The 20,281-nt window shown below is 45.0% G+C and overlaps 2 protein-coding genes across 2 annotated transcripts; both read right to left on the bottom strand.

Annotated features, from left to right (window-relative positions):
* Positions 1-54: 54 nt before the first annotated feature.
* LOC122743772 (zinc finger protein 665-like) lies at positions 55-1,772 on the bottom strand. Its single transcript, XM_043988913.1, has 2 exons — positions 1,639-1,772; positions 55-1,519 (listed from the first exon to the last, which is right to left on the bottom strand). The coding sequence occupies exons 1-2, from the start codon at positions 1,670-1,672 to the stop codon at positions 114-116; spliced, it is 1,440 nt and encodes a 479-aa protein (XP_043844848.1). The 5' UTR covers positions 1,673-1,772; the 3' UTR covers positions 55-113.
* Positions 1,773-8,352: 6,580 nt separating this feature from the next.
* Positions 8,353-10,159, bottom strand: LOC122743279 (zinc finger protein 665-like). The gene is made up of 2 exons (XM_043988118.1): positions 10,026-10,159; positions 8,353-9,906 (listed from the first exon to the last, which is right to left on the bottom strand). Exons 1-2 carry the CDS (start codon positions 10,057-10,059, stop codon positions 8,417-8,419), a joined length of 1,524 nt encoding a protein of 507 aa, XP_043844053.1. The 5' UTR covers positions 10,060-10,159; the 3' UTR covers positions 8,353-8,416.
* Between the last annotated feature and the right edge of the window lie 10,122 nt (positions 10,160-20,281).

Genomic DNA, 20,281 nt, shown 5'->3' with positions numbered 1-20,281 from the left:
TAACAAGGAAATACGTTTTATGTGATTGTACAGCAAGTCTGGAGCTGGATCCGAACTTCTTTAAACACTGATTACATTCATAAGGTTTCTCTCCAATGAGGATTCTCCTATGCTTAGCAAGAATGAAACTCATTGAAAGTCTTTCCACACTGATTACTTTCAAAAGGTTTATCTCCAGAGTGTATTCTCTGATGTGCAGCAAGACTGGAACTCTGTGCAAAAGTCTTTCCACATTGATTACATCCATAAGGTTTCTCTCCACTGTGGATTCTCTGATGTGCAGCAAGACTGGAACTCTGTGCAAAAGTCTTTCCACATTGATTACATCCATAAGGTTTCTCTCCAGGGTGGATTCTCCTATGCTTAGCAAGACTGGAACTCTCTGTGAAAGTCTTTCCACACTGATTGCATTCATAAGGTTTCTCTCCGGTGTGGAATCTCCTATGCTTAGCAAGACTGGAACTCTCTGTGAAAGTCTTTCCACATTGATTACATTCAAAAGGTTTCTCTCCAGTGTGGATTCTCTGATGTGCAACAAGCCCGGAATTTACTGTGAAAGTCTTTCCACACTGTTTACATTCATAAGGTTTCTCTCCAGATTGTATTCTCTGATGTGCAGCAAGATTAGAACTCTCTGTGAAAGTCTTTCCACACTGATTACATTCAATAGGTTTCTCTCCAGTGTGGATTCTCTGATGTGCAACAAGCCCGGAATTCACTGTGAAAGTCTTTCCACACTGTTTACATTCATAAGGTTTCTCTCCAGAGTGTATTCTCTGATGTGCAGCAAGATTAGAACTCTTTGTGAAAGTCTTTCCACACCGATTACATTCAAAAGGTTTCTCTCCAGTGTGGATTCTCTGATGTGCAACAAGCCCGGAATTCACTGTGAAAGTCTTTCCACACTGTTTACATTCATAAGGTTTCTCTCCAGAGTGTATTCTCTGATGTGCAGCAAGACTGGAACTCCGTGCAAAAGTCTGTCCACATTGATTACATCCATAAGGTTTCTCTCCAGTGTGGATTCTCCTATGCTTAGCAAGACTGGAACTCTCTGTGAAAGTCTTTCCACACTGATTACATTCAAAAGGTTTCTCTCCAGAGTGGATTCTCTGATGTGCAGCAAGATTAGAACTCTTTGTGAAAGTCTTTCCACACTGTTTACATTCAAAAGGTTTCTCTCCAGTGTGGATTCTCTGATGTGCAGCAAGACTGGAATGCTGTGTGAAAGTCTTTCCACACTGATTACATTCATAAGGTTTCTCTCCAGTGTGGATTCTCTGATGTGCTGCAAGATGTGATTTCTCTGTGAAGGCCTTTCCACAATGATTGCATTCATAAGGTTTCTCTCCAGTGTGGATTCTCTGATGTGCAACAAGACTGGAACTCCATGTGAAAGTCTTTCCACATTGATTACATCCATAAGGTTTCTCTGCAGAGTGTATTCTCTGATGTGCAGTAAGACTGCTCATTCCATTATGAATGCTTATTCCATTCTCTTCCTTTCCCAACATCTGCACTGCAATTTGATGGAACAAAGAAGGAAGAATCAGGATCAACTCACTATGCCTGGCAGGATTAGGAGCAATGAGCTATCATGTTAGCAGCTCAGAGTAACCAGAGGGAAAAGGTCCTTACCTACAGAAAGCAGGTTCTGGACATTCTCCAGCATGACCTCCTTGTAGAGCTCTTTCTGACAATGGTCCAAGAGGCACCACTCCTCCCTGGTGAAATCCACAACCACATCCTGGAATGTCACCAACTCCTAAACCAGGAAAATTAATATAATTTAGAGCTGGAAAAGACTGCAGAATTCATCTAGTCCAACCCTCATCAACTTAGAGAGAGAAACTGAAGCACAGAAGGAATTTGCCCCAAACTCCTCTAATCTTGATGTGTGTCAGACTCAGCATTTGAGACCATATCCAATAAGAACCCAATGGAATACTGAGAAAAAACATTTTGTATTTGAATTTGAATTGGAATAATAAAAGTTGGAGAAATGTCTTACTATGAAATGCTTCTTCCTACAGACTCAGAGAGAAGTATGTGCTCGATGATTGAGGTATGAGAGTCTATGGAGAAGTAATCAAGGGGATGTGAAATTCCTCCTCACCAGAAGGGATGTTACATGCCATAAGGGTCATGGTAAGAAATTTTATAAAATGTTTGTGAGAAATTATTAAATACTATGTACTCTGGGGTGAAAAAACATTACTACTAATCACTGAGAATAGAGCAAAGACAAAAACTATTTAATTTGATAAAAGCCTGAAATACTCCTACTAATTTGAAGGGAATGTTTACCCCTTCTTTTTTTGGTAGGCCAATGAGGGTTAATTGCCCAGGGTGACATATCTAGTGTCAAGTGTCTGAGGCTAGATTTGAATTCAGATCCTCCTGAATCCAGGGCCAGTGCTTTATCCTCTTTGCCACCTAGCTGCCCCCCTATGAAGAGGATTCTTTTTTTTAAATAAAAGTATTTTATTATTTTCCAGTTACAGGTAGAGATAGTTTTCAATATTTGTTCATATAAGACTTCCAATTTCATCTGCAAAGAGTGATAGTTTTGTTTCCTCCTTGCCTATTCTAATTCCTTTAATTCCTTTTTCTTTTCTGATTGCTAATGCTAACATTTCTAGTACAATATTGAATAATAGAGGTGATAATGGACATCCCTCTTTCACCCCTGATCTTATTTGGAAGGCCTCTAACTTATCTCCATTACATATAATGCTTGCGGATGGTTTTAGGTAGATACTGCTTACTATTTTAAGGAAAGCACCACCTATTCCTAAGCTCTCTAGTGTTTTTTATTAGGAATGGGTGCTGTATTTTGTCAAAAGCTTTCTCTGCGTCTATTGAGATAATCATATGATTTTGGTTCGTTTTCTTATTGATGTGGTTGATTATGTTAATAGTTTTCCTAATGTTGAACCAGCCTTGCATTCCTGGTATAAATCCCACGTGGTCATAGTGTATTATCCTGGTGATCACTTGCTGTAATCTCCTTGCTGATATCTTATTTAAGATTTTAGCATTAATATTCATTAGGGAAATTGGTCTATAATTTTCTTTCTCTGTTTCTGCTCTGCCTGGTTTTGGTATCACCACAATATTTGTGTCATAAAATGAATTTGGTAGAAATCCTTCACCTACTTTTGCAAAACATTAGGGTAGTTATTAGGGTAATGTAAATTTAAATAATACAAGATATTTCAATAGGTTTGCACCTCTAACTTAATATATAATGATGCAGCATTGAAAATATCTATTGTCCCCGCGAGACTGATGTTCTGTATTTTAAAACTTTAAACTCTTTGTCACATTGTGCTGCTAACAATTCTTCATTATATTGTACACAATATTTTATTGAGAATATGTTTCAAAGAAACAACAATGCTTAAACTTAACATTCACCAAATAAAACAATGGTGTGATATTTTACATGGGAATGAAAGACATGAAAGTTTATAGAGAAGTGATGGGGGTTTTCTTCAAATAGCAATAGCACTTGTTAACATCAGTGATGGGACTTAGTGATTGCTAGCATTTCTATGATGCTATAAGACTTGTGAAGCCCTTTACAAACATTATCAAGGTAGGATAGCAGAAGGGAGAGACCATATACACCATAGCACTAACTGAGTCATGAAGAAATCAGTGAAGGAACAGCTAGGTGGCACAGTGGATAAAGCGCTGGCCCTGGATTCAGGAGTACCTAAGTTCAAATCCGGCCTCAGACACTTGACACTTACTAGGTGTGTGACCCTGGGCAAGTCACTTTACCCCCATTGCCCTGCAAAAAGAAAGAAAGAAAGAAAGAAAGAAAGAAAGAAAGAAAGAAAGAAAGAAAGAAAGAAAGAAAGAAAGAAAGAAAGAAAGAAAGAAAGAAAGAAAGAAAGAAAGAAAGAAAGAAAGAAAGAAAGAAAGAAATCAGTGAGGGTCTTGGAGAGGAAAAAATGGAGAATACTCTTCTGAAGGAAAAGAGATTTGGGATCATGAGGAGAGAAGATTGTTAGATAAGATTTTCATGTTAGATTATTTTAAAATTAGATTTCTTTGCCATGAGAGAAGATTGAATCTGAAGAGTGTTTTGTACATAGTTGTTTGTATATTGCCTCCCACATTAGACTGTGAGCTCTTTGAGGACAGTCTTTCATTCAACAAGCATTTGTTAAACACCTACAATGTACCAGGAACTGTGCTAAGCACTGGGTAATACAAAGAGTCTCTGCTCTCAAGGAGTTCCCACTCTAATGAGGGAGACAACATGCAAAGAAATACTTATAAAGAACATATGCATATATATGCATGTATATGTATATGTACACATACATATCTAATTGCCTGTATGCGTGTATGTATATACATATTTACATGTCTAAACATATACATATACAGGAAATTTGCAATAATAAGCAGAGAGAAAGCACTAAGAATGAGAAAGGGAGTATTTTTATACTCTTAGCATTTAGCATGATGTCTGACATTTAGTAGGTACTCAATAACTGTCTGGCTTCCCTTCCGCCATTCTTTTCCATTCATCATCCATTTCTTGTCGACAGGGTCTTGAAGTCTCTCTGTCTCTGTCTCTGTCTCTCTGTCTCCCTGTCTCTCTCTCTCTCTGTCCCTATCTCTTTCTAATTCTCTCTGTCTCTAGCTCTCTCTCTCTCTCTCTCTCTCTCTCTCTCTCTCTCTCTCTCTCTCTCTCTCTCTCTCTCTCTCTCTCTCTCTCTCTCTCCTTATCATCTTCTGTGTGTGTCTCTCTCGCAACTTCCCCACACATATCGCCGCCGTTATATGGAGAGAGAGTTTTCAACATTCGTTCTGCTACCAGGTTGACTTCCATTGGGTTCTCCTTAGCGCCTTCCTCTGCCCTCCAGTGCCCTCGCCACGGCTCCCCTTCCTCCTCCCCAGGATAACGAGCAATCTGATGTAGCATGGCCCAGGACAATCGTGGGAAACCTATTTCCGCCCCAGTGTCGTTGTCAGAGGAGAATCCCAACTCAAGGGGAAAATCACGGGGGAGGGCAATGGGTGAAGACCGTCCCAAAGGGACCACCTCCTGCTTGCATCTGCATTCAGACTCCCGTCGTTCTTCCTCGGAGTGTGGAGTACGTTTCCCATTGGCGAGTCTCTTGCCTTTGTCTTGGATCCTTGTACTGCCGAGAGGAACTGCTTCTCGGGGACTTAGTGGATCAGCAGCACACACGGTTGCTTTGCTGGAGGGCAATCTTCTTTCTCCTGGGTCTGCTCGTGTCCAGGCCGTTTTGCCGTGCGTTCCGTGGACTGCTGAGCAAAAGGCATCTTCGTTGTGGGCCGCTTCAGTCTTTTCCAGAGGTCTCTCCTCTGCCATCTTGCCAGGATGGACTCGGTTCTTCTTCCTTTAGGAGCTGGACTCTTCCAGCGTGGAGAGGGGGCGGGGGCGGGGGAGGGGGAGGGGGAATTCCTCCCCTTGTCGGGATTGGCTGTCTCTTGCCCCTGGCCCTCCCCCTGCCTGCCACTGCCGACGTTGACCCCGCCCAGGCCGGGCAGCTAGTCTATATAAGGGCGCAGAGAGCTGGTGCGGGGCCATGACAGAGTCACTGTGGTGAGCGTCGGAAAGGAAGGCGCCCTGCTGCCTCCATCCCTCCCTCACCCTACTGGACCTTTCCGGCGTCCAGCCTCGCTACTCCTGGCCTCGCCTCGAGTTCCCTTCCCACAGCAGGCCTCTCGCTGGCTGCCAGGCTTTTTGGCTCGGCCCCTCGTCGCCCTGCCCGCGTGACCCGCTGGCTTTCGGAGCCTCTTGACGGTGGACGGTCGCCCATCGCCCATCGCCCATCGCCCATCGCCCATCGCCCATCGCCCATCGCCCATCGCCCATCGCCCATCGCCCATCGCCCATCGCCCATCGCCTGGGGCTTCGGAGTCCCAGAGGACTCTGCTGGACTCCCAGCCAGCCCCTTTCCCTAGCTAAGCTCTCTCCACCCATCCCGGCAGGAGCCCAGCCCCTGGGCCTGGGCTCTGTGCTCCTGACGGCAGAGGAGGGCCAAGGCGAGGAGACCTCCTTGTCTTGCCCGGGGAATTCCCCGTTCAGGCACTCGCGCGACGCCCAGCCCCGAGCCGCCAGTCCCCAGCAGCCATGCCGATCCTGGAAGCCTTATGCGAGGAGCTGCTGGAAGCGCTGACGTCGCTCTTCGACGCAGGCTTCCTCGACCTCTGTGCTCCGCTGGCCCAGCTCCAGCACGAGTTGCCCGCCATGGCCACTCAGCTGCTGCACGACGCCTGGGCCTGGGAGGCCTGGCTGCGAGTGGGGGACGGCCCCCGCGCCCAGCAACTTCTGCTCAACCTCTGGGCCTCTGTCCTCGAGCTGGACTTTGAGCTGATGCACAGCTCTCTGCTCAGCCTGGGCGACAGCCTGCGCCACGAGCTGCCGGGGGCCAGCGCCGACTCGGCGCTCTGCCTGCTGGACCAGGCTCGCAGCTGGCTGGCCCAGGCCCAGCCGGGGCTCCTCTTCAGCCGGCTGCGGGAGCTCGACCACCAAGGCGCCCTGTTCCAGGCTCCCCCGTGCGAAGACGACGTCCTGGCCGCCCTGGATGCTGCGCCGCCGTCCTCGCCGAAAAGCTACGGGCTCGCCTACCACAGCCTGGCCGACCTCTCCACCCTTGCCCAGCTCCTCCAGCTCATGGCCCAACCAAACATCCTCAAGCCTTTGTACTGCCTGCAAGGCATTTTGGACGCGCTCCAGAACCCCCAGTGCTGGGCCATTGTACACAGCCAAGTGCTCCCCTCCCACTAGCCCCAGCAGGCCCCCAGGGCTCCCTCCACAGCCCCACACGCAAACCCGCCACCACCTCTGCCTTGCTTCGCCCACCCTCATGCCCTGCTTCACGCCCAGGGGCTTCCTGACAAACGCCCTTCTGCCCAGCTCCCATTTCACTGAACCGCACGCCCCAGCTCGCCACACACAACACAACTTTGGCGAGACGCAGCTGCCTCACACTGCCCTGCATCACCGCGGACGCAGCCTTCCAAACCCACCATTGCGCCTTTCCCAAACCCAGGCCCCCTCCCCCGCGCTCACCCCCGCTCGGCAATCCCCACGCCCTAGATCCCAAAGGATTTTTCCTGGCACCACGGCCCTGCGCATGCGCTCTCTCTCCCTCTCTCCCTCTCCCCCCCCCTCTCTCTTTTTCTCTCTCCCCATCCCTTTCTCTCTCTCTTTCTCTCTTTCTCTCAATCTCTCTCTCTCTCTCTCTCACACACACACACACACGCAAATTCACTTGTACCCAAGTACACAGGCACACAGGTACACAGGCACACATACCACAGGCGACGCCTGTCCACACTCCCAAAGACTCTCCCTCCCTTACCTGCAGTGCCCTGGTTTTGCTCATCCTCCACTAACTTGCCAAGGACTTCCATAACCACGCCACACCCAAAGCCTTCTTCTCCAGCATCGCCCCTGCAGGAAAGTTGACAAATTCCTCGCCCCATCCCTGACCACGACCCTTTTCAACATCTCCCATCCACCATTCTTTTCCGTTCATTATCAATTTCTTGTCGACAGGGTCTTGAAGGCTCTCTGTCTCTGTCTCTGTCTCTCCGTCTCTCTCCATTCCGCATTAGTTGGTGACACTCTCTGCAGCCCTCAGCTGGGATTACTGAAACGTGCCATTCGAGGTCAAAGCTCCCGGGACGGCACGTGACACTGCTTGCAGTTTTGAATTCGGGGAGAGTTGCCTGATGGATCCTTAAGGCAGGAATCCAGCATTGCAGAGACATGCCACGAGCATGAGTTCAGAGGGGATGTTGTCCCTGAACGGTTCCAGGTGGTGGACTGGTCCCGATCCCGGAGAACGGCCGACAGGACGACCTTGGCCTCAGCCAGGGTAAGATCCTGCTGGCCCAGTCTCCCCAGCGAGTGACCACTCTTTCAAGGGGCACGTGTCCCACCTGTCTATTCCCGAAGCTGCCTCTGACATGCATTGGTGACTGCACGATCCCTTGTCAACTGGGGCTCTTCCCTGAGAGCAACTAGTAAGTTTCAAATGTCTGAGGTCTGAATCAAACTCAGGCTCTTCTGAATCCAGGGGTGGTGCTTTATCCACTGCACCACCTAGTTACCCCATCAATTTAAAAAAAACTTTGTGTTCCAACTTCTCTTCCTCCCTCCCTTCCCAACCCCACCCCAAGAACTCAAGCAATTCAATGGAAGTTATACATAAGTAATCGTGGAAAACATCTTTAAATGGGCTAGGTTTTTTTTTTTATTGAGGTTTTTCCCTTGTGTTCTGATTCTTATTTCAGAACGTGACTAACAAGGAAATATGTTTTATGTGATTGTACAGCAAGTCTGGAGCTGGATCCGAACTTCTTTAAACACTGATTACATTCATAAGGTTTCTCTCCAATGAGGATTCTCCTATGCTTAGCAAGAATGAAACTCATTGAAAGTCTTTCCACACTGATTACTTTCAAAAGGTTTATCTCCAGAGTGTATTCTCTGATGTGCAGCAAGACTGGAACTCTGTGCAAAAGTCTTTCCACATTGATTACATCCATAAGGTTTCTCTCCACTGTGGATTCTCTGATGTGCAGCAAGACTGGAACTCTGTGCAAAAGTCTTTCCACATTGATTACATCCATAAGGTTTCTCTCCAGTGTGGATTCTCCTATGCTTAGCAAGACTGGAACTCTCTGTGAAAGTCTTTCCACACTGATTACATTCAAAAGGTTTCTCTCCAGTGTGGATTCTCTGATGTGCAACAAGCCCGGAATTCACTGTGAAAGTCTTTCCACACTGTTTACATTCATAAGGTTTCTCTCCAGAGTGTATTCTCTGATGTGCAGCAAGATTAGAACTCTCTGTGAAAGTCTTTCCACACTGATTACATTCAATAGGTTTCTCTCCAGTGTGGATTCTCTGATGTGCAACAAGCCCGGAATTCACTGTGAAAGTCTTTCCACACTGTTTACATTCATAAGGTTTCTCTCCAGAGTGTATTCTCTGATGTGCAGCAAGATTAGAACTCTTTGTGAAAGTCTTTCCACACCGATTACATTCAAAAGGTTTCTCTCCAGTGTGGATTCTCTGATGTGCAACAAGCCCGGAATTCACTGTGAAAGTCTTTCCACACTGTTTACATTCATAAGGTTTCTCTCCAGAGTGTATTCTCTGATGTGCAGCAAGATTAGAACTCTTTGTGAAAGTCTTTCCACACCGATTACATTCAAAAGGTTTCTCTCCAGTGTGGATTCTCTGATGTGCAACAAGCCCGGAATTCACTGTGAAAGTCTTTCCACACTGTTTACATTCATAAGGTTTCTCTCCAGAGTGTATTCTCTGATGTGCAGCAAGACTGGAACTCCGTGCAAAAGTCTGTCCACATTGATTACATCCATAAGGTTTCTCTCCAGTGTGGATTCTCCTATGCTTAGCAAGACTGGAACTCTCTGTGAAAGTCTTTCCACACTGATTACATTCAAAAGGTTTCTCTCCAGAGTGTATTCTCTGATGTGCAGCAAGATTAGAACTCTTTGTGAAAGTCTTTCCACACTGTTTACATTCATAAGGTTTCTCTCCAGTGTGGATTCTCTGATGTGCAGCAAGACTGGAATGCTGTGTGAAAGTCTTTCCACACTGATTACATTCATAAGGTTTCTCTCCAGTGTGGATTCTCTGATGTGCTGCAAGATGTGATTTCTCTGTGAAGGCCTTTCCACAATGATTGCATTCATAAGGTTTCTCTCCAGTGTGGATTCTCTGATGTGCAACAAGACTGGAACTCCATGTGAAAGTCTTTCCACATTGATTACATCCATAAGGTTTCTCTGCAGAGTGTATTCTCTGATGTGCAGTAAGACTGCTCATTCCATTATGAATGCTTATTCCATTCTCTTCCTTTCCCAACATCTGCACTGCAATTTGATGGAACAAAGAAGGAAGAATCAGGATCAACTCACTATGCCTGGCAGGATTAGGAGCAATGAGCTATCATGTTAGCAGCTCAGAGTAACCAGAGGGAAAAGGTCCTTACCTACAGAAAGCAGGTTCTGGACATTCTCCAGCATGACCTCCTTGTAGAGCTCTTTCTGACAATGGTCCAAGAGGCACCACTCCTCCCTGGTGAAATCCACAACCACATCCTGGAATGTCACCAACTCCTAAACCAGGAAAATTAATATAATTTAGAGCTGGAAAAGACTGCAGAATTCATCTAGTCCAACCCTCATCAACTTAGAGAGAGAAACTGAAGCACAGAAGGAATTTGCCCCAAACTCCTCTAATCTTGATGTGTGTCAGACTCAGCATTTGAGACCATATCCAATAAGAACCCAATGGAATACTGAGAAAAAACATTTTGTATTTGAAGTGAGAATCATTTTGGAATAATAAAAGTTGGAGAAATGTCTTACTATGAAATGCTTCTTCCTACAGTCTCAGAGAGAAGTATGTGCTCGATGATTGAGGTATGAGAGTCTATGGAGAAGTAATCAAGGGGATGTGAAATTCCTCCTCACCAGAAGGGATGTTACATGCCATAAGGGTCATGGTAAGAAATTTTATAAAATGTTTGTGAGAAATTATTAAATACTATGTACTCTGGGGTGAAAAAACATTACTACTAATCACTGAGAATAGAGCAAAGACAAAAACTATTTAATTTGATAAAAGCCTGAAATACTCCTACTAATTTGAAGGGAATGTTTACCCCTTCTTTTTTTGGTAGGCCAATGAGGGTTAATTGCCCAGGGTGACATATCTAGTGTCAAGTGTCTGAGGCTAGATTTGAATTCAGATCCTCCTGAATCCAGGGCCAGTGCTTTATCCTCTTTGCCACCTAGCTGCCCCCCTATGAAGAGGATTCTTTTTTTTAAATAAAAGTATTTTATTATTTTCCAGTTACAGGTAGAGATAGTTTTCAATATTTGTTCATATAAGACTTCCAATTTCATCTGCAAAGAGTGATAGTTTTGTTTCCTCCTTGCCTATTCTAATTCCTTTAATTCCTTTTTCTTTTCTGATTGCTAATGCTAACATTTCTAGTACAATATTGAATAATAGAGGTGATAATGGACATCCCTCTTTCACCCCTGATCTTATTTGGAAGGCCTCTAACTTATCTCCATTACATATAATGCTTGCGGATGGTTTTAGGTAGATACTGCTTACTATTTTAAGGAAAGCACCACCTATTCCTAAGCTCTCTAGTGTTTTTTATTAGGAATGGGTGCTGTATTTTGTCTAAAGCTTTCTCTGCATCTATTGAGATAATCATATGATTTTGGTTCGTTTTCTTATTGATGTGGTTGATTATGTTAATAGTTTTCCTAATGTTGAACCAGCCTTGCATTCCTGGTATAAATCCCACGTGGTCATAGTGTATTATCCTGGTGATCACTTGCTGTAATCTCCTTGCTGATATCTTATTTAAGATTTTAGCATTAATATTCATTAGGGAAATTGGTCTATAATTTTCTTTCTCTGTTTCTGCTCTGCCTGGTTTTGGTATCACCACAATATTTGTGTCATAAAATGAATTTGGTAGAAATCCTTCACCTACTTTTGCAAAACATTAGGGTAGTTATTAGGGTAATGTAAATTTAAATAATACAAGATATTTCAATAGGTTTGCACCTCTAACTTAATATATAATGATGCAGCATTGAAAATATCTATTGTCCCTGCTAGACTGATGTTCTGTATTTTAAAACTTTAAACTCTTTGTCACATTGTGCTGCTAACAATTCTTCATTATATTGTACACAATATTTTATTGAGAATGTTTCAAAGAAACAACAATGCTTAAACTTAACATTCACCAAATAAAACAGTGGTGTGATATTTTACATGGGAATGAAAGACATGAAAGTTTATAGAGAAGTGATGGGGGTTTTCTTCAAATAGCAATAGCACTTGTTAACATCAGTGATGGGACTTAGTGATTGCTAGCATTTCTATGATGCTATAAGACTTGTGAAGCCCTTTACAAACATTATCAAGGTAGGATAGCAGAAGGGAGAGACCATATACACCATAGCACTAACTGAGTCATGAAGAAATCAGTGAAGGAATAGCTAGGTGGCACAGTGGATAAAGCGCTGGCCCTGGATTCAGGAGTACCTAAGTTCAAATCCGGCCTCAGACACTTGACACTTACTAGGTGTGTGACCCTGGGCAAGTCACTTTACCCCCATTGCCCTGCAAAAAGAAAGAAAGAAAGAAAGAAATCAGTGAGGGTCTTGGAGAGGAAAAAATGGAGAATACTCTTCTGAAAGAAGAGAGATTTGGGGTCATGAGGAGAGAAGATTATTAGATAAGATTTTCATGTTAGATTTCTTTGCCCTGAGAGAAGGTTGAATCTGTAGAGTGTTCTGTAAATTGTTGTTTGTATATTTTCTCTCATATTAGACTGTGAGCTCTTTGAGGACAATCTTTCATTCAACAAGCATTTGTTAAACATCTACAATGTACTTAGGAACTGTGCTTATGCGCTGTGGAATTCAAAAAGAGTCTCTGCCCTCAAGAAGTTCCCACTCTAATGAGGAATACAACATGTAAGTAACACTTATAAAGATCATATGCAGAATCCTGGAGGGGGCGGAGCCAAGATGGCAGAGGAGAGGCTGTGACTCCCACAAGCTCCAGATAAACCCGTCCATTCACGTCCAAATAATGCAGTAAAAAATCAACACCCAGAACAGCCTAATGCACATAAGAACAGAGTGAAACTATTTCTCCATAAAAGAGGGCAATTCCATTCACCTTCTGATCAGGCTGAACAGCTCAGCCCACAGTCTGGACCCAGCCAGGGACACTGCTTCCAGCACATGTCAGAGTCTTCAGCACCAGCAGCTTCTGAGCCTCCGATCATGGACTGGTGAGGGGGTTCAGCGGTAGGCCGGGGTGAAATGGAGGCAGTTCTACTGGAGTTGGGGCAAAGCGCACTGGGTCTGAACCAGTGGGCTGAATCGAGTGGTGGTGGCCCAGTGGGGGAGTGGCAAAAGCACGCCAAGCTTCCAACCATAGAGAAGCAGAGTTCAATCAGACTTCTGTTTCCGGGTCAAAGAGAATGTGGCTGTGATTACTCACAATCCAGGCAGGCTGAGAAGAAGCCCAATCACCCCTTGGGCCATGCTGTAGCATGAATGTTGTGTCCTGGAAGCAGCGCTACACTTTAAGAAGGAGTAAAAAAGCCAAGAAATAGTAAGCCAGGATGAGTAGGCAGAGAAAGATCATATGCATATATGTGTTTATATGTATGTATATGTACACATAGGTATCTAATTGCCTGTATGTATGTATGTATGTATGTATGTATGTATGTATGTATGTACATATTTCCATGTCTAAACATATGCATATACAGGAAATTGGCAAGAATCAGTAGAGAGAAGACACTAAGAATGAGAAAGGGAGTATTTTTATACTCCTAGCACTTAGCATGATGTCTGACATTTAGTAGGCACTCAATAACTGTTTGGCTTCACTTACTTTCACTTGGAAGATGACTGTTGTAAGGACAAAAAGGCATCAATACAAAAGGTTGGAATGTGTAGGCTAAATTGGACTTCAAGGTCAAGGGGTCCAAAGAAAGATAGGGAAAAAAAAAAAAAGTCGTGTAGGATACAGCCTCCATTTCCTACCATAAGAGGGAGCAAAGTAAGGGAGTGTGAAGTGTGAGGATGGAATGATGAAAAGGCAGTCCTTGGGGCAGGGCGGTTCCCATGTTTTCCCATTGGCACATGACCAGCCCCAGAAAAATGTGAAGTGAGACCCAGGCAGGATTTTTAAGAAAGTGGAACAATTCTGGGTTTTCCCTACTTGTCAATGCCTACCTCAGAGTAAGCATTGAATAAAAGTTTGTTGATTTCACTTGATTTGACTTGGATGGACTTTGACATATGACAGCAAAGACAATAGTGACCTCAGAGCTAGGTTGCAAAATGGGTCTAAGCACGGAAGGTTCAATGCCCAAAGCTGTGCCTGCTGCCTCCCCCTGTGTTGTATACTAGACAGAGAGCTGGTTTGGGGACCAGGAAGACCTGAGTGCTTTGTGATACACTGGCTGCCTTTCCCTGGCCAAGTCCCTGGTGATAGACATGTAGAAGTGTCTATGATTCTAAAATAAGGACCTCCCCAAGTCCAGGGACTGTGTCTTCCCCACTGGCATGTAAGTCCAAGAGTCTTGACCATAGCAATACCTGTCCTCTGCCTCTCAGATCACCAGTCCTGTTTCCAGCCTGGTGACCACCATCAAAGGGACTCCTTGTAGAGAAGAGACTCACCATGCCAGCCTAGCTAAAACAAGGAAATTTTTACAGCTATCCTGTTTTCTGGGCTTCCTTTTGAACTTGCTTCTGTTCTCCCCACCCCTTTCCTCCTTTCAGCTTCCTTTTCTGTGTTGTCTATCTCCATTAGCAAGTAAGCTCCTTGGGGGCAGGGACTATCTCTTTCTGCTACTAACTGCAGTTTCAGGGTTTAAAAGAATATTTCCTGGCCTATGTTGTGAGAATCAGTGTGCCAAACCACTCAGCGGGGGGACCCCCGCTGAGAAACATTGTGAGAACCAAGGCAACACCCCCTGAGGAGAAAGCATGTGGCTTGGCTTCTGGAAGATGTCATTATTCATAGAACTGTCTGTAAGTCCTTTCAATCAATGCTACCAGCAAATTACTTTTGAGCTGTGTGTGGGGACCGACCCTCTTCCTGTCCTGAAGGAAGCTTCCACTCAGGAAGACTGAGAATCCCTCTTTTTGGTTGCTAGGACAAGCTCTGCATGGCAGAAGAAGTAGGCCAGGGGAGAGAGGCTTTTTCTTAAACTTTCTGAACTCCACAAGTTCTCTTTATTGACTCCTAATATACTTTAATAAATCCTTAATGCTATAAGCTTCTAATTTAAGGTGACCACACATTAGATTTTTAGTCATAACAGTTAGAGTTTAAACATAAGTTTGGTGACAAACCAGGGTGACAAATCTAATCTTCCAGTTGGTAAGAAATTCTCTCTTCCTTTGTGCCTGTCCTTTTAACTGTCAAAGTAGTGCTAAGTACCAGCTGTTTTCCCTTTCAATTTTCAAATGGGTTTTTAAAGTATCCTGTTTCTGATTTCAGTCTGTTTCAGCAGACAAATGGGGAATAAGATCATGTTAATGCTTTGTTTTTGTGGATTTTCTATTATTTTTATTTTTATTTTTGTTAGAAGAGCCAGCAAGGTGCTCACACTAGGGAATATAAATATCCCCCCCTCTCCCAACCACGCCTTTTCAGAGAAACCTCTGATTCTTGAACCTTTTTCAAATTCTAACACTAAGCTTTTCTCTCTTTTCCTCTTTCCTCTTGGCACACAAAACTGGGGGGTGGGAACCTCCCTTCTGGGTTTCCTTTCTCCCTCTCCCACCTGACTCAGCCTCCTATTTGAGTCACAGAGAGGTAGAGAGAGGATCAGCTTTCGCATGCGACAGCGGAGGGCAGCCTGAGTCTCCCTCCCTCGCTGAAAGCTCAACTAGATGTCTGGACCACACTTGGCACACAAAACCTGGAGGTAGGGCCCTCCCTTCTGGGTTTCTCTTCTCCCTCTCCCACTGGACTCAACCTCCCGTTTGAGTCAGAGAGGTAGAGACAATAGGCTTCTGCACGACAGCAGAGGGCAGCCTGGGACTCCTAGATGTCCGAACCATGCTGGACCCTCAGACTACACGTTTCTGGGTAAGAACTCTTATGCTTATGTGTCTATCACTTGGTAGTGCTCTGCTCTTGGTTCAGACCATTCTCCTTAGACAGTAGTTATGGGACAGAAAGGGAGCGTTCTGAAAAATTCACCTCTGGGGTGCATCCTAAGAGACTGGACTAAACTAGAACTTAAAAATCTGAGTAAAAATTGTAACAATTTATGGCCACATTATCCTCTAGGAAGTGAAGGAAACTGGCCTGTACACGACACCCTTAATTATACCATTTTGCAATTGGACAAGCTTTGTAAGCGTGAAGGGAGATGGACAGAGATTCCATACATCTCGGCTTTTATGACTTTAAGCCAGAAGTCAAAAGGAAAGCATGAGGTCTCCTTGCCGGTTGCAAGTCCAAGCAATTAGCTAACCATTTGGGCACCTCTTCTGAGACCCCAGCCCCTCCTGCTCCTCAAACTCATTCCCTACCTGTTTCTAGTTTCACTCCTTCTTCCCTACCTGCTTCCATACCTATGGGTCAACCACTGTCATATCACTCTATGACTGAAACCTCTCCTTGCCCACTGGCTGATCTCAGAACCAATTCCCTGTGCCCTCCACAGCTGAGCTCCAGACACACAGGGAGTAGATGTCAGTATCCTTCTATCCTGCTCTACCCCATTTACAATCTGGGGGAACTCCAATATGTTCCCATTTCTCCTGTTTTTTCCATTCAGCAGCCAATCCCATCTGCTTTACCTAATCTGCAGTCACCTATGGCCATCTCCTTTTCCCCATCTCCACCCACACTGCAGCCAAAGACTATTTCCCCTCCCCCACTGGTCCCTCCACCTGATCCTCTGTCTCGGCCTCCACCTGAGCTATCTTCCCAACCAGCTTCACCCAGGTCCTTACCAGCATCTTCCACTGCTTCCCTGCTTCCATTAAGGGAATTTCCCATTGGGAAGGGCACAACATTAAGGCATGTTCATTTTTCCATAAACAGGTTATCTCAGATTAAAGAGAAATTGGGGAGCTACTCAGAGAGCCCCACAAAGTTCATAGATGGCTTTAAGTCTGTGACACTGGAGTTTGACCTTTCCTGGACCGATTTGCAAATTATTCTTGCCAGCTGTTGTACCCCTGATGAGAAAAAAACAGATTTGGGACCTGGCAGTACAAGTTGGGGATGAACACTCGCAGGTTGGAAATTGGGTTGGGGTCCCTGGATTTACAGCTGTCCCAGTTGTAGAACCAAGATGGGACCATGATAATAGGGAAGACAGTGCTTGTAGAAATCACATGGTCACCTGCCTGGTTGAGGGAATGAGAAGGGGGGTTAAGAAACAAGTCAATTATGGAAAGGTGAGGGAGATAACACAGGGGGCTGATGAAAATCCTGCGGTCTTCATGAGCCACTTAGCAGACTCTCTGAAGAAATATACCAACCTAGACCCCCAAAGAGATGTAGGAATAAATGTCCTCAATATTCATTTTATCAGCCAGTCTGCTCCTGACATTAGGTGAGAACTCCAGAAGTTAGACTGGGGTCCCCAGATCCCATCCTCACAACTCCTTGATATTGCTTTTAAGATTTTTAATAACAGGGACCTGGCAGTAGCCAAAGAGAGAGAAAAGATGGCTCATGCCCACTCCATAGACCAAGCTTCTATAATAGCAGCAGCCATCACCACCTCTGCTATCAGCAGAACTCCGGGTGGCTGAGATTCTGGCAGCTGCAGTAAACCGGGACACAGAAGTGGGGGATGCCGCACGAAGGTGAAGCCAACTCTCCTACCTCTTTGTCCCTAGGGCAGCACCCAAGAGATCAGCTTAGCAAAAAATCCAGCACTCTGCAGCTTGCTCTCCTGGTCAGCACCTTGTCAGGCCCGTGGCCAAGTTGGACATAGGAGGCAAGCCTAGGAATGGTTTTGGGGCGACCTCTGTCTTACTCTCTGGTTCAGGTCCTAGCATGCAATCAAGGCACAAAGTGGGGATGGGATAAAAGGACCCTAAAATGTAGACAGACACTGCCCCTCACAGAACTAGGCTTTGGTCTGATTACTTAACTTCGGTAAAGCAGGCATTCAGCATTTCCAGCTTCCACTGGGAAAATAGCGGTCACACTTGACTCCTGATCTGATAAAGTCCCTTTTCATTTTTGCTCTGGTCAGTTTCAATTTTTTGTTTAAGTCTGTTCCATCTAGGCTCAAGGATTCATGGCAGATACCCATTGTGCCTATATGTTGCCTCCCACCCTCTGGATTCTCTGGGCCCCTCACAGCTCCATGAATTCCAGGTCTTCTCCACTTCTCTCCCCTCCCCCTCCCTGGTGCTGTGATTTCTGTGACCCCCGGGCAGCATGAAGCAGTTTCAGAAGTATCTTTGTCCCCTTTCCTTATATAGAGAGAAGTGGGGAAATGCCATGGGGCACAGAGCACCCCAGAAGTTCTCTGGGGCACATCAAGGAATCTTCTCCTTGAGAAACCAAAGCAGAGGACAGATAGAGAGATAAGCGGAACCAAATCGGACTGAGCTAGCTTCTGAATCTCCACCCTTCATTCTGATCTCCCTTACCCCTGGGGAGTTAAATTTGGGTGTGGCTGTGGCCTTTGTGTCCTGAAGAGAGATCCGTAGCCACCCCTCACCAAATTCCTCTAGTCACCATCAGTGGGGGATGGTCCTCCCTCACTAAAGGAACTTTCCACAGTCAAATGCTCACCCCTCCCCACATCAGTCCTCTATAAAAGTACCTGCCAGTCTCCTGCTCAAGGAGATTGGTACCTCTGAGCCACAGGCTTTGTGCCTATCTCCCCATGAGAAGTCCAAGGATTTCTGTCATGGTTTCCCTTCCCCCCCACTTCCCTTCCCTTGCTCCTAAATAAACTACCACTTTATTCTAACTACTTTTGTGTGCAAGAGGGTGTAATTCTTTAAAGAAGAATTCCTAAGAACCCCAACCCCTAACCCAAACATGTACCCCATTTTCCCCATAACACCAGGGTCACACAGCTAGTTAAGTGTTAAGTTTCAAGTGTCTTAGGCTGGATTTGAACTCAGGTCCTCCTGAATCCAAGGCCAGTGCTTTATCCACTGTGCCACCTAGCTGCACCCTGTCTTTGAATTCTCAAAGGAGAGTGCCATGCCTTGGTCTCATTGGATCTTAAATATGCGTTGAACTGGCTTTTTAGCTGTTGGCATGATGTCCAAGGAGAAATGGCAGGATGTAATTATGAAGGAGACTAGAAACACAAGAGAAAATTTGGTGGCAGAAGTATGGATTCTTTAGTAACCTCAATTGTGATGATGGATGCCCAGAGATGAACAAAAAGCCACCTTTATCAAAGACCAGAGAGCATTAGGTCAACCACAGGTGTGAGGCAGGATGGGGCACCCTGTGAGAGGAGAAGCCAGACACATAGGGAGGCTGCAGATAGGCAAGCATGATTCAATTATAAAAATGAACCCAGGGATCTGAGAAGTAGCTTTCAAAGAGACATTCATCACCAAAGTCATTATCTAGAATTGTTGTCCCTTTCAGCCTGAGGACTCCCTAAAGGCAACCATTATTTTGCCCTGTGTAGGTTAAAATCTAAATTGTGGGTTCTAATCTGCCCCCTCCTTCCCACCCCCAGTCTTATGGGAAAGCTGGCTAAAATCACTGATCAGTTCAGCAAGAGTACAGGCTTTTAAAGATTTATTAAAATATATATTATGAGTTAGTGAAGAGAGAGAGGTTGAGAACAGATTCCTCATAGTATGGAAATGCTAGCTCAGATCTAATTCGGTATAGCCAGAGAGAAAGAAAACAATTGTCTTTCCTATGAGCCCATGTGAAATCTCACACCATGGTGTCTGAACTACTAAGAGGGTGCCCCTCCACCCCCCTTCTCCATCTGCCACCACTCTCATTCCTCCTCACCAAAAAACAAGTTCTTTTCTGAGCAACAGTTCACTTCCTCCTTACTCTCTCCCTCTCCCTAAAGGAAGGTCCTTCAAGCCTGTTGGTTGAGAGTGGCCTCTTGCTGATGTCAGTAGTACACCAACATGTCACTCAGGGCCAGCCAGGTGTGGCCTCCATCCAATTCAAACAATACTAAATCTGTCAGGTGGGGACCCTGGGCATCTGCCAAATTCCATTATTTTATCACAGCCCTTCAGATTGGGAGGTCCACCAAGGCAGATTCTTTGCTCTCCTCTTATACCCAAGAACTACTGAGGGTAGTTTCCCCAATAGAACAGGGACTCCCTGAGATTTGACTATCTTTCTCACTTGACAGGGGACTAACTCCATGAGGGTGGATCTCTGTGATGAGAAATAAAAATAGAATTTATATAACACTTTAAGGTTTTTAAAGAACTTAATGTATGTTAAGTCACTTGAACAACACAACCATGTGGGGCAGCTGCAATTATTATCCCAATTTTACAGATAAGGAAACAGAGACAGATGTTAAGGGACCTGCTAGGGAAAGTCTAAGGCAGGAATTGAACTCAGGACTTCTAGACTTCAAACCCAGCATTCTTTTTTCTATGCTACTCAGCATGTCTTAATTCTACTAACAGTTACAAATATCAGCTGTGCCCATGGTGCTGTGAGAGTCCCCACACTCTGCAGATCCCC

This window comes from Dromiciops gliroides, chromosome 2 (assembly GCF_019393635.1).
Source record: "Dromiciops gliroides isolate mDroGli1 chromosome 2, mDroGli1.pri, whole genome shotgun sequence".
In the NCBI taxonomy this organism is placed as follows: Eukaryota; Metazoa; Chordata; class Mammalia; order Microbiotheria; family Microbiotheriidae; genus Dromiciops; species Dromiciops gliroides.
The sequence above is the reverse complement of the archived record's forward strand: the minus strand, read 5'-3'. Positions and strand labels throughout refer to the sequence as shown.

Coding starts and splice junctions, on each gene's coding strand:
- LOC122743772 (XM_043988913.1), bottom strand. CDS start 1,672: ATGCTGGAGAATGTCCAGAACCTGCTTTCTGTAG. Junction 1,520..1,638: donor CCAGAACCTGCTTTCTGTAG/GTAAGGACCTTT, acceptor ATCAAATTGCAG/TGCAGATGTTGGGAAAGGAA.
- LOC122743279 (XM_043988118.1), bottom strand. CDS start 10,059: ATGCTGGAGAATGTCCAGAACCTGCTTTCTGTAG. Junction 9,907..10,025: donor CCAGAACCTGCTTTCTGTAG/GTAAGGACCTTT, acceptor ATCAAATTGCAG/TGCAGATGTTGGGAAAGGAA.